The 13077-nt window shown below is 42.5% G+C and overlaps 1 protein-coding gene across 1 annotated transcript; it reads right to left on the bottom strand.

Annotated features, from left to right (window-relative positions):
- Positions 1 to 1162: 1162 nt before the first annotated feature.
- tfap2b (transcription factor AP-2 beta) lies at positions 1163 to 11850 on the bottom strand (the record flags this gene model as incomplete). Its single annotated transcript, XM_080514583.1, has 7 exons — positions 1163 to 1454; positions 5227 to 5368; positions 6068 to 6186; positions 6482 to 6701; positions 7767 to 7821; positions 9150 to 9611; positions 11803 to 11850. The coding sequence occupies 7 exons, from the start codon at positions 11848 to 11850 to the stop codon at positions 1163 to 1165; spliced, it is 1338 nt and encodes a 445-aa protein (XP_080370709.1).
- Between the last annotated feature and the right edge of the window lie 1227 nt (positions 11851 to 13077).

Raw genomic sequence — 13077 nt, 5'->3', positions numbered from 1 at the left:
TCACTTTGAGAAAAACTAGTGGTCAATCTGCATTGCTTTTCCGAAGAAATGTTTGACAAATCTCACCTGAAATGTATATTTTGGATGTTTCTTGTTTTCATAATGAAAGAAAAATATTTCTATGTTGATATTAATAACACTAAACTAAAGTCTAAACCATGGTCGCAGTGTTTCCTCCATTGGCTTGTTAACAATGTTGTCTGGTAAAATATATTACAGCAATCCATGACATAATAATACTGTTGCCGCTCGGTATGTTTCACCCATTTTGATGTTGTTGAGAACATTTATTTGACTACTTGAAATTAAGAACTATTTGAATTACAATGGACTATTTGATGACATAATGAGTTTCTGCCCGAATGCAACCTGACCCCCGGCCCTGAGTCCAACTCTGCTGGAGAATTTCCCTGGAGAAACGGCGCGGGCTGCACACCTCGCATAATAAAACACATGGTTTATTATCAATATGATAGAAATGAAATCACTGGACAATTAGAAGCATGTCTACCCATCATCAGCACCATGACAACAGCTCTATAAGAACAGAAAAACACTGGATGATTCCTGTCCCCCATACTGGCTCACAAAGGTCAAATCACAGATAAATAGGCCTACTCCAAAGTAGCTGGCGCACCTATTTACACAACCATCCATTTAAATTAATATAAATAAATATTTACACACATAAATTAACACCCTCCCTCCTCTTACTCGTGTTAAATAACCAGACAAGCCTGTTTCACAGATAGAATCACCCAAAAATCTTCAAAATGCGTTTTGTTGTGTGGAGACAAACACGAGCGCACGCACACCCATTCAGACACAATGTTGTTTGTTGGCTGCTCACAGCATCTCAGTCTCACAGGATGCAGGCAGGGGGAGCGAAATGGATGTAACACAGTAACCACCATGTCCTCAGGGGGGGGGGAATGAAAAGAACGTAACGCAGATGAAAAATCCCTCTGTGCTCTCTGACACTGGCCCACGGGTGTCTTCCTCTGCCTTTTTCTCTCTCCCGAGCCTTCCCCTTCTCCCTCCTACACCTCGGCCCTGGTTGCGGCGGGTCAGCTGCAGTAGTGTAAAGCTAGAAGTAACGGCTCGGTTGTTGTGTCTGCCTCCCTCTCCGCTCTCTGTCGTCGCTCAGTGTCTTTTCCCGGCTTCATTTCCGCTGCTTCTCCTCTTTGTCGCCGGCCTTGTTGCCAGCGTCCCCGTGCCGGTTGTTGGACGGGTTGTTGAGAAACATCTTGTCGAGTCCTTTGAGAGCCTCGGTGAGGTAGTTCTGCAGGGCGGTAAGTGCGGCGCAGATGGCGGGCGAGCCAAAGCCGTGTGTGATGAAGGAAAAGTGGGAGAGGCAGCTCTGGATTCCAGGCTCCAGGATGGGGCTGGGCCTCGAGTTGCCCAGAGGAGTCCTGTCCTGGGCCAGCAGGTCTGTGAACTCCTTACAGAGCTGTCTGCAGGGAAGAAGACACAACAAGGAGTCAGGAGGGGCAGGAGGGGGGTCTCTACTTTATCTTAGGGCTTCCCCACAATCGCTCCTGGAGGACCGATGCCACAAGTTGCTCAAAGATTACTCCTGTGAAGTTTATTGATCATGTTTAATTGAATAGCTGTGTATATTTCGTCCTACTCTTTAGAAAGGCACTTGTTTGTAAAACAAGAAGTTACAAAATGTGACATTGTACGACAACCAAATAAGGTAAAGCCCTCAATCGTAACCCGGAAATACTTTGATTTGATAGATTCATTATTTTGAGATCTCAAAAAGTGACATAAACATTTGGAAACGTTTGAAATAACTGTGCGCTTTGTACTGACAAATGAAACGGCTTTCTGTGTTATTGTAGAATAATTGGTGAAACATATGGACTCACACTAGTGAATGCACAATTAAAGGTGTCCCTAAAAGGCCTCACTGATTATTATAGAGAACGACATTCATTTCTCCTCTGAGTGAAATTAGCAACATTTAATGGAACCCACCCACTTCCCAGTCCAACACTCAATTATTAAAGATCTGGAAAGTTCAACGACTGATAAACCTAAAAAAAACCAGCTTTCCTTTGCCTTTGAATGGATGTGTGACGGCAGTGAGTCCTCATGTCAGCAGAGTGAAGAGTAGGAACGAGAGTCGAATTTTTACTGAGCAGAGGAATGGAAGTTTGATACTTCGACCCTTATCGGAGTACTTTTTTAAAAAAAATACAGTTTGTACGTGCAGTGTGATCACATGATAATGTGGATGAACTGTGTGAAGTGGTGACGTTGAAATAAATCAACAGCATGAACGTTCTGTTTTGCATCACAACTTGAAGCATAAATCAATCAACAATATTAGTTTAAAACGGGAAGAAAAAAAAAAACCCACACACATGTTACACTTGACCTGATTGCACTTCTTTTCGGTGAATTATTGGACATATAAAACTATGTTTTCATGGGTTTGATAGATTCTAACAATAATAATACAAAGTGAATTGTCCTGTCGTCAAACTGAGAAAAGCCCTAAAATAGCTTTCACAAGCGGACCTGCAACCAAGACTGATGAAATTCTTGCAAGTGGTTCAGCAGCTCCCAAACTCAGCAGGACGACATCCACCGATCCACAGGAGGAAGAGAAAATCTGAGCCACAACTTGCTGCATCAGTGCAGATTACTACAGTACTTTGTGTGTTAAAGCATAATGTTGAATAGAAGAAATGTCTTACCGACTTCCTGCTCATTGATTAAAATAGAATTTGCTCTTTACTTGAACATGAAAGCTCCTGCAACTTTTACGTGTCCCTGCTTTCGAATCGAATGCATTGGAACAACTAGAAGCATAAATGTGGAATCTTAAAAACTGTGACTTGTCAAGCCTTTTCAAATAAATGTCACACAATGATTTGTGTTTCCATGAAAGAAGCATAAAAGCACAAACACAAAGAAACCTGCATCTCAACATAATTATAACATTGAGAGTGGTACGAATGAGTGTGCTTTCTGGTCTTTAAAGACATTTTTTTTGCTAATTTTCTACTCTGACACACTGCAATCAAATTTCTGCCATGTTGCATACTGATGTCTGTTTAGCCTTTTTTTTTTTTTTTAGCTGTTTCGCTCCAAGCATAGTTTTTAGATAATAAAATCTAGGCTCATATTAACCTCCGTATAATATTTTGTTGCTTAAGTCTGGCCAATTATCTTTGAAAATGAATGAGATACCTGAAGCCAAAAGCATCACAGCCTCAAAATGTAGGCAGTACGATACATGTGGCGAAAAACAGACAAGATATGCAGGCCTGGAGATTACATTATTCTCGATGAAAAAGATTTAAGGCCTCACACACACACACACACATGCACACACACTAAAACAGAGGTTAATTGTAATCACAAACAACACAATATGATCTTCATTTATTTTTTTACTTTCGATTTTGTGCTGAAATGATGAATAAGAAGAATATTTTCCCTTTTCTCAGTGATATCTCTGTTATATTTCAGCAACTCATCCTCTGGTTTCAGGCCTGTGTTTTAAATTCAAGATCCTCTCTCTCTCTCTCTCTCGCTCTCTCTCTCTCTCCCCCTCTCTCTCTCTCTCTCAGTCACACACACACTGTAAGCGGCCTTAGGGCAGAGCTTCAGCAAATGAGTGACAGGCTGTGCAGGCCGAGCCCAGCTGGGGTTAGGGGAGTATAGAGGAGAAGCCGCCACCCCGGGCTACACTCAAGGCTCTCGCTGTTGTTTTCTGACGACTTGAAACACTCCACTGCTAAATAATGAATTTCAAACCGACGCACAGTATTGGAACAGGTTTGAATGTGAGCATCAAACATCTACCAGCGAAAAACACCGTACATATTGGGTGTATATCCCACACAAACACACCCAGATGGGCAGATGGTACATGCAGTGAAGGCCAGCAGACAGCACTACTTATACAAGCCAAATTTACAAGCTTCCTGAAGGGATCTTTGTTCGAGGTGATTTACTATCTATCCGATTAGAGAGATTATATTCATGAGCACAAATGAGAATTATATTATGTCATAAATAGTGGGGAAAAAACAATTGTCGAAAATGCAAGGTTCAATCCATCTTTATACATCCTCTGCTGTCTCATTTTGCCAAATAAATATATCTACATCAATTTCTAGAGACTATTAGAAGATCCTGTATTAAAATTCGAAATACCTAAATAATAATAATTAAAAAACAAGCAAAAACAACCAGAAGACTGAATTATTGCCACTTTCACAATAAATGCATGGAAAGGAAGACAATGAGCAGAGGTGTACTTAAACTGGAAACTATGAAGTCTGTATTTTGCATTATCTGTGTGAAAGAAAGTTCAGTTCGGTCATTAAAGTAAGTGCTTGAAAGGAAGTGAACTGGGAGAAAAGTAAAAATGAATCATAGCTTGATCTGTCACATTGCATTCAGAATATCCCTTATTGCCTTTGTTTTGCTGTATATGTCAGCTAATTTCTGAATTGTTGAAAAATGCTCTGAAAAATGTCAGAGGTAAATATCAGCCAACCATATAATTAAGAATTTGATATTTATTTCATTTCATTATAAATCTCACTTTCGTTTCCAGCCAGTGTCAGAGTGAACTGTGTATGAGCAGTGTGTGAATAGTGGTGTGTGTGTGTGTGTGTGTGTGTGTGTGTGTGTGTGTGTGTGTGTGTGTGTGTGTGTGTGTGTGTGTGTGTGTGTGTGTGTGTGTGTGTGTGTGTGTGTGTGTGTGTGTGTGTGTGTGTGTGTGTGTGTGTGTGTGTGTGTGTGTGTGTGTGTGTGTGTGGATTACACTCTCTGGGGATCCGAATGAGCGGCCATAAAGGACCCAGGAACATGGGAGGATATTTAATTTCACAGTATTTCAATTATTCTAAAATGTGCCCACTTTTACAAGATTAATTCCCTCTATCAATGTTAACTTTGGCAGTAAAACCGACAGCAGCAATGCATTTTTTTTAATAGTAGAGAAACGATAAGAGACCAGCAAATGGATATTTCTGCATCCCAGTTTGTGAGTAACAAATTGATTGGATTTTTTTTTTTTTTTAATAATTATTTTGTTATTAATTTAGAATCATGTTTTGTAGTCTTTGGTCCCCATAATGCTTTGCTCTGAGGGGAACAGTGACGCTGTTGAAGTCTCTCTTAAACGGTGGCGCTATCTATTTACGCGTTTATATGTGAATGCAGCGATAAGTGAATGAGAGGGGCCGTCAGACTCACTTTGTGGCCAGCAGCATGTTTTTCCGCGTGTGCAGCTCGTTGGGGTCCGCGTGCTGTCGGTTGAGGTACTCGCTCACGGCTTTGGTGGGAAACTCCGTCTCACAGATGTAACCGAAGTCCCGGGCCAGGTGGACAGCTTCACCTGAGGCGCACAGAGAGGTGCAGTGCACGATGTCAACAAACAATACCAGTGCAGCGACGAGTATTTTTCAAAGGCTTCATAACATTCTGTCACTTATTTTCACCTGCATCTGCACGCAGCTGCTTTTTTTTTTTTTTTTAATTTATAGAAACGTTAACCAATTATCACGAGAAACGAACGCCTGATTATTTTACGCACCTTCGTTGAAGTGGATATGGATACAAAATGAAGAGAGCAACATATTCAGTTGATTTTGAAAATATATATATATATTTGCAATCTGGTTCACCTCGGTGGATCGTGTGATTATCAAGTTTGATTAAGAAGAAGTTTGACTCTATATGCGTATTTTTTGACAAAACGCCAGCAGCTGAAGGGCCTGGCTTTGGGAGTGCTGATCTGTTGGCAGGGGGACTCGAACCAGCGACCTTCAGATTTACATTTAAATAAATAGTTTTATAACAATCTTTAGTAGAGTATCGTGCTGCGTAATTGACGGTGATGTGGCGAAAAGTTCAGCTTCCATGTCATAAGGCACTTAACAAAAACATTTTCTTTCGTTATTGGTGAATTTTACGCACCAAGATTGTCCTCCACCCCCTCCTGATTTTTTTTTTTTGTGTGTGCGTGTGTCGAAGAGAACTGTGTAATTATTGAAAGACTTGATAAAAGTTTACCCATAAACAATCAATGAGTCACCTTCTACAAGAGATGTTAGTAATGTGACGTTGGCAGCTTTGCGTCTTCCAGCGGGTAGATTCAGACCGATCTTCTCCAACTTTTCTCTCAAACATTTCCCACCGTTTTTAGACTTCGCTCTGAAGGAAGGAACACATTTAAATAGAATTAATTGTGATCTAAACACACAGTCTGTTTCTTAGATATGACATAAAGATGAATCCCAACGTGAGAAGAGATTTAAGTAAAATTGTCGGCCTCCAGAGATTTATCTAGTGTTAAGTAGAATCGAGGTTCTGGCACAGAAATATTTCATTGTGTAATTAATAGTTGCTCTGGCAGCACATTTACGAAGGCAAGGTCTCTCAGACACTAACCAGCCTTTTGTGTGAACACCACAGTGTGCGTCAACATGCTCTGAGGCTGCGGTCGTACCTTCTCAACACGCCCCCCAACAAGGAGGCGTTGAGGCACTCGGGCGGGGACAGTCTCCTCTGCACTTCCCCTACGGTCACTTTGTACTTGGAGGTGGAGCTGAGCAGCGACAGGCGGCCCGGTACCGAGCAGAACACCTCGTTGATGTTGACGGTCACCCCGCCCATCAGCCCGTCCTTCCCCAGCATCAGAGAGCCCAGGTTCTTGGGCGGCATGGGAACTGAAAGAGGAAGGTTAGAGGCGCGTCTTTACGCATCAGCCTGACACAGTGTCCTGATCGCCCTGATGTGTGTGTGTGTGTGTGTGTGTGTGTGTGTGTGTGTGTGTGTGTGTGTGTGTGTGTGTGTGTGTGTGTGTGTGTGTGTGTGTGTGTGTGTGTGTGTGTGTGTGTGTGTGTGTGTCAGTAAGACAGACAGACAGACCACGAGCGCTCTGGGGGCGGCCCCGGCCTAATGAAGCGCCCACGTGCCGGGCATTTGCTGTTATTTAATGTCGCGCGACATTCTCATTACAGTGTTATCGATTGTTGATTGGCTCTCACTCTCAAATCGCATTAACCACCTCCCCGTCTTTTCTCCACGGCCGGTTTAACTCCCACCGGCAGCAGTGGATCTGCTCCTTCATCCCGTGCGTTAATGCTCTCGTTAATGGCGTAAAAAGTAGCGGTGCAGCCAGCCTGGTGAACGCACGCGCACCGGGGCCAGTATGAGGGTTTTTTGATGGCTCCACGGGGGATAATACCGCAGATTAGCTCTAAACGAGCTCACGAGATCTCCGTGAGCGGTGCCATTTATTACATCAGCGGTTTAAATGCCCCGCGGGGAGCTCAGTCACTCAACATCCCGTAACTAAATCACTGCACATCATCAGAGCGGCAGCATGGCAGCCTGTCAGCGACACACTGCCTGCTAGTCAATATACTAGGGTCGTTAACTCCTCACCCTTTACCCTCCAAAAACCAGGGTGAGATGGACCAAACAATACTCAATAGACTGAGCTCCAACGCTTTGGACTGTTTCGTTCCATGCAAAGCTGCTGCTGACATTGTGGGGTCCCCGGGTTGCCCATACGCAGCTCATAAATCATCATAATTCATTGTGCCCATATATTAAAAAATAAAGGCAATCCATTTTGTTTATCCAAACGAAATTGACATAATCGATTAAGAAAATTAAAGCAAAAATGAAAATGGCGTGAATTTCAATTTTTATTGTATATGTATGGTATATCTGGTGACCTAACACTTTGCAGAGCTGCGTGGATGGATGAAAGACAGGGTGTGTACCTTTTTTAATTACTGATTGATCCAATAAGTTGGTTCCATTGGTGTCTTCAATGGTCTGTTGGAATCAAGATAAATACAAATATCAGTACAGTTTGTTTAATATTGAAGTGATCATATTCGAGTTTCCTAATGCACCCATGACACTTATTTTTGGATCAGCAATAACATTTTGCCTACACATAAGCAAAAAGACAAAAACACATTTGCACAACTCATTCAATTCTAAAAAAAACAAAAACAAAACCTAAGTAAATAATTTTTTCGTTTAAATCTAGACAAGTAGTGATTTATTTATTTTTTTACTCTCCCAGACATGAGCTCTTCTTATTCATTATTGTCATTTCATATCATGTAAAAAAAAAAAAAAAAAAGCGTTGCAATAGACCTGGTGCTGTCACGACTGCTTCACCATGTATGAAAAAAATATATACAAAACACTTTTTTTTCCCCTGGTGTTAATGAACGCATCGGACAAATGCGTAAAGCCAGAAATGAAAATCTATAGTGGGGGTTAAATAGCAAATAATTCGTAATGGTTATGCCCTGAGGGGAAACCAGCAGAAGATGAAATCTTGCACAGCTGAGTAAAAAAGCAATCTCACCAACGTTAGAAGCTTTTTGTTAAAGCAGAAAAAATTTATTATAATAATAATAATAATAATAATAATAATAATAATAAAGTGGCATGTAAAGCACAAATTAATAGTTTTATTTAGAAATATAAATATAACCAATTTGCGGAAGCCTTTAAATATGAATGGATTTTAGGATGACAGTGTGGTTAGTGAATTTAAAATCATAGATGCAGATTGTCCGTGCAGCAGTGTGTGAAGCCATCCTTATGCCACGTATCAGCATCATTTCCTCAGAGAAGATGATGTCTGGACTCTGTGGAAACAGTTTATTTAGCTGAGGGCCATTTGTGTTGAGGCTACAGCTGCTGAGAGTCCAGCCCTGAGGGAGCTGCTCTGAGTTCACTGACCTTAACTCTCAAGGCACGAGAAACATGCGGAGACAATGAACAACTGTCAACTGTTAGCAATGTGTCTGCACTGTTAATATTCCATACTTCCATTTTAGAAAAAAAAACAAAACCCATAATGAAATAATTTTGCTTCAAGAAATGCATGTTAATACTAATAAAAAAAAACAACTAATAAGAAATAAGTTTAATGAACGTATTTTTTTTTAATAGTCCTTTGGTTGAAAGCGTGAGTAAATATATTTATTATTTTGTCCCATCTGTAATCTTAAAATTCCTAAAAAAAATAAATAAAATAAAACAAAATAAAAACTGAAACCTTTGCCGTGATATGAACCTATAAATACATTTAAAAAATGCGTTGTATTAAACAGCTATAAATGCCGTCGTCTTCAGCTCACCTGAACGTCCTCCATACCGTGCAGCCCGTGCAGCAGTCCGTCCCCCATCCCCGGCTCCAGTCCCGGGTGAGCGGAGTGCAGCAGCACATCAGGCCGCCGCACGCCTCCGTAGTCCCGCCGCGGGTCCAGCCCGGACAGCTGAGGCAGCGAGGCCCGCGGCTGCGCCAGCAGAGCCGAGCTCTCCATCCGGTCCCCGGCGACGTCCTGACGCTGGCGCGCGCCCCATGCGCCCTGCTGGCTCTGGTGCAGGGAGTTCAGGGAATACGGATCGCTGACGTGGGAGTACGGGTCCTGACTCTGGTAGTGCGCGAGCGGCTGGTACGGAGGTGGAAAGTATGGAGGCTGGAAGTCCGAAGAAGGCGCGTGAGACAGCGGCGGCGCGCTGGAGTAGGGTCCTGCGTGCGACACGGAGCCCAGCTGGGACAGGCGCGAGCTGTGGCTCGAGACGCCGTCATGTCGGTCCTTGAACGGGATGCAGAGAAAAACAGAAAAATTCTAGCTCTGGAATCACTTTTCAAAAGAAATGAAAGTATACACGGAGGCCTGGCCCGTGATTAGTGTTTCGCCTCTGGTGTTGTAGCCAAACTACTCGAACCGGCAGTGAAACTCCCGAATAAAAACCCACAAGAGCCTAAAGGGAAAATGTTCCAACTTAATTTAAACTGTCTCACAACCAAAGACTCCTTGCGGTAACCCCATCTACAGATTCAGCGTTTGCGCGCAGAAATTCAGAGAATATAGAGAAGAAGAAGAAAACTCACCGCAGTGGAGTAGGAGTGAACTAACATCTGTAAACCCTCTCTTGGTATCACGGTGAAATAGGAGGATTGTAGCTATAGACCGTGCTGGGCCCAGATAGACAAACTCATTCCAGGCGAAAGCGTTTTTTTTTTTCTTTTTTCTTTTGTATCTACAGGCAGGACCCGGTCTATAACTCCACACAGCACCTTCCTCCGCCTGGAGCTGCAGCCGCTCTGAGTGTGAGCACCGAGCTCCCGCCTCTACCCCCGGTATACGGTGTAATTGTTATTCATGACTGAGACTTACAGGAATATTAATGTGCGGGAGGCAGGGGACTGGCGACACACGGAGCGTGAAGCCTTTCGCGCAACCGTGAGTGACGTTGAAATTCCGTGGAGAGCCGAGACGACGAGAACAGCAGGAGATAGAAAGGAGGACTCTCTCTCTCGCTGGAGAAAAGGGAACAGGGTATCCAGCCCCGCGAGGAATCCCCCTCCCATCACAAAAAAAGAGCACTTTGGGGGTCTTTTATGGCAAAATCTGACGCAGTGAAGCGCACTTTGTTGCCTATAGAGACCGTTTTACGCACGCAATTCCTGCACAAACAGACTTCAACGTTGACAAAACAAACAATATGAATCAGGTTGGTAGTATAAAAGGTGCTTTTTTTTTAAGCTACCATGACACTAGTGATATCAGTGTCTGCTTTTGAGCCAGTGTACGGAAAGACAGACGCCTTCTCAAATCAAACTCCAGTTTACCCTGCATGCAAGACTGAACATCCACACTTTTTTCTTTCTTTCAATTTGACATTTTTCTACTACATGTTAGCCTATTGAACGCCGACAAATACGCGGCTGTAGTGCAGCTGCCTTTTGTTAACCTTCTGGGGCTAAAAGAAAAGGAGAAAAAAAAATCACAAAACACCCGAGACACAACAGGGCGCGTGAGGGTCTCGTGTGCAGGGTGTCACAAGTCAAAAGCAGCGATTAAAGTTGATATTGTAGACGCTGCGGCCCCTCTCTGCCCTCTTGAATGACTTGTTTAACAACATCATAGCCTCCCCTCCCTCGCGCCGTGGGAGAAAAGCCATGTGCGGCACGAGACAACGGCTTCCCACCGGGGCCGGGTCTAAGGGCCTCACGAGCTGCCCTTTTTCTCCGCGTGCTTTGTGCTCGAGCCCATTCAGCGCGAGCCGGAGCATGCTTTTCGCCTCCGCGCACGCTGCCTTGAATTCTCCCTTTTATTTTATCCCATCTTCCGACTCCTCCTTGTTATTCTCGCCATTAAAAAAAAAAAGTATTGTTCTGGGATCAAAGCCAAGTCATTTACATGCTCCATACACACCATCACCCTGCTCTGACCCCGACTTCTTTTTCCTTTTTTCCCTTTGCTGCAATTTTACAATATCGACTCAGCCATTCCGTTATGATATTATGATTAAATCAGGTTTTTTTCCCCTGCACCGCTGCCTCGTTTTAAGTATGGTTTGAGAACGCCACAACGTTAATAGAAATACAAAGGCAAGTTCGTTCATTTATCCACCCCCCAAAAAATTCGATGTATTTATTTCTCTTCATCAATCTCATCTTCAGGAAATATTCCAACAGAAGCAAAAAGTGTCTTGAATTGCTCTCCAACCGCAAATATAACACGATATGCCAACTTTAAATCATTTAAGCACAGATTTACTGAAACCTCCTACAACGAACTTATCAAGTCATTGACGCTTCCCCGATTCACCATATTTATATACATACTTAGAATTTTCTTTAACCAATATTACCAGGCCTAAAGTCTCGTGGGAAACTCTAAAAAAATAGCATATTTTTCATTTATCCCCCAAAAGCATGCCTAATAAGTCCACAGAGTCTATTTCCCCAAGTGACAAACAGCTGAATGGTAACGTTACCTCATAAATATCTTCATACTTGACATTCTCAACTAGTTTCCACAGCATGGTCGCTTCTCCCGATGTCAGTAAACCGAATGCAGCCAAGTGAGGAAGGTATGTCTCAACTCTCTCTCTCTCTCTCCCTCCCTCCCTCCTTCCTTTCTTCTCTCTCTCTCTCTCTCCTCCCTCCGCCCTCTGTGATTTCAGGCTGGCTTTGTGAATGGGGAACCCCTGTAAGGACTCCACTACTGAGAAGAAGAGATTGGGCGGGCTGACAGCAGTGGGCTGCTTCGCGGTAAGCAACAAATACATACACAGAATAAATGTTTTATTCATCACCTATTGCTGTAATTACACGTGCAAGAACTAATAACACAGTCAAACAAAAGGCTTTCATGTGTGGTTCCTGCACATGATTGACTTTGGTGAAAGGTGACTTACAGGAAGCAGTGATTCTTAGATAAACTTCAATCTGTGGCAGATTTCACATGTATTGAGATGTTCTCATGTTTATCCAAGTTGCTGGACTAGTTTCACATGTGCTGGCTGGTTCCCTTCATACACACAGACATTAATTGAATGACATCATTATTATTTTTTCCCCATTGTGTGACATTAAAAGAACTACTTGGCATGTATTCTCACACTATCAAATGTAGAGTCTGATGATGAGGGATGAGTGCAGTGTTTCCCTGATATATTCCCTTGTGTGCCAAATAGGTCACTGCAAAACCTCTCATGTGTTCAAACAGGTGAGATAAAGAATATGAAGACCTGTTGAATGAGGTTGCATGAACATTCCCCTCATTTACCTATTGAATCATTATTTTTCATTTTTAACCTTCCCCGGATAATCTAAACAAAATCATCATTTTTTGTGCTTCACTATGCCCAAAACATGTCTGCGTTTACAAATCCAATCTGCACTAAAAGAACACGATAAAGGTAAAAATCGATGACAATAGAAATGTAAATTTGGAACCTCATACGTTAACATATACACACTGACGCCTCACCACAGGAAATGCAGGGTTTGAATCCAGGCAAAGGGGTTTTTTTTATATGGAGTTTGCATGTTCTTCCAGAGCCAGCAATGGTTTTCTAAAGTTACTATAGCTTTTCTCCCACAATTCAATTACTTACCTGCAAATGTTAATTTGTTATTAGAAAAAGTATGTGATGGACTTCTGACTATCCCACCTTTTGACCAATTCGCTGGGCCGGGCCTCATTATCAGGCATTAGCTGTTCAGCACAAATGTCTCATTACTAATCTTGAAATTGAGAATTAAAT

The sequence above is a fragment of the Blennius ocellaris genome (genome assembly GCF_963422515.1).
Source record: "Blennius ocellaris genome assembly, chromosome: 18".
Lineage (NCBI taxonomy): Eukaryota > Metazoa > Chordata > Actinopteri > Blenniiformes > Blenniidae > Blennius > Blennius ocellaris.
This window is presented reverse-complemented; position numbering and strand designations above follow the sequence as displayed.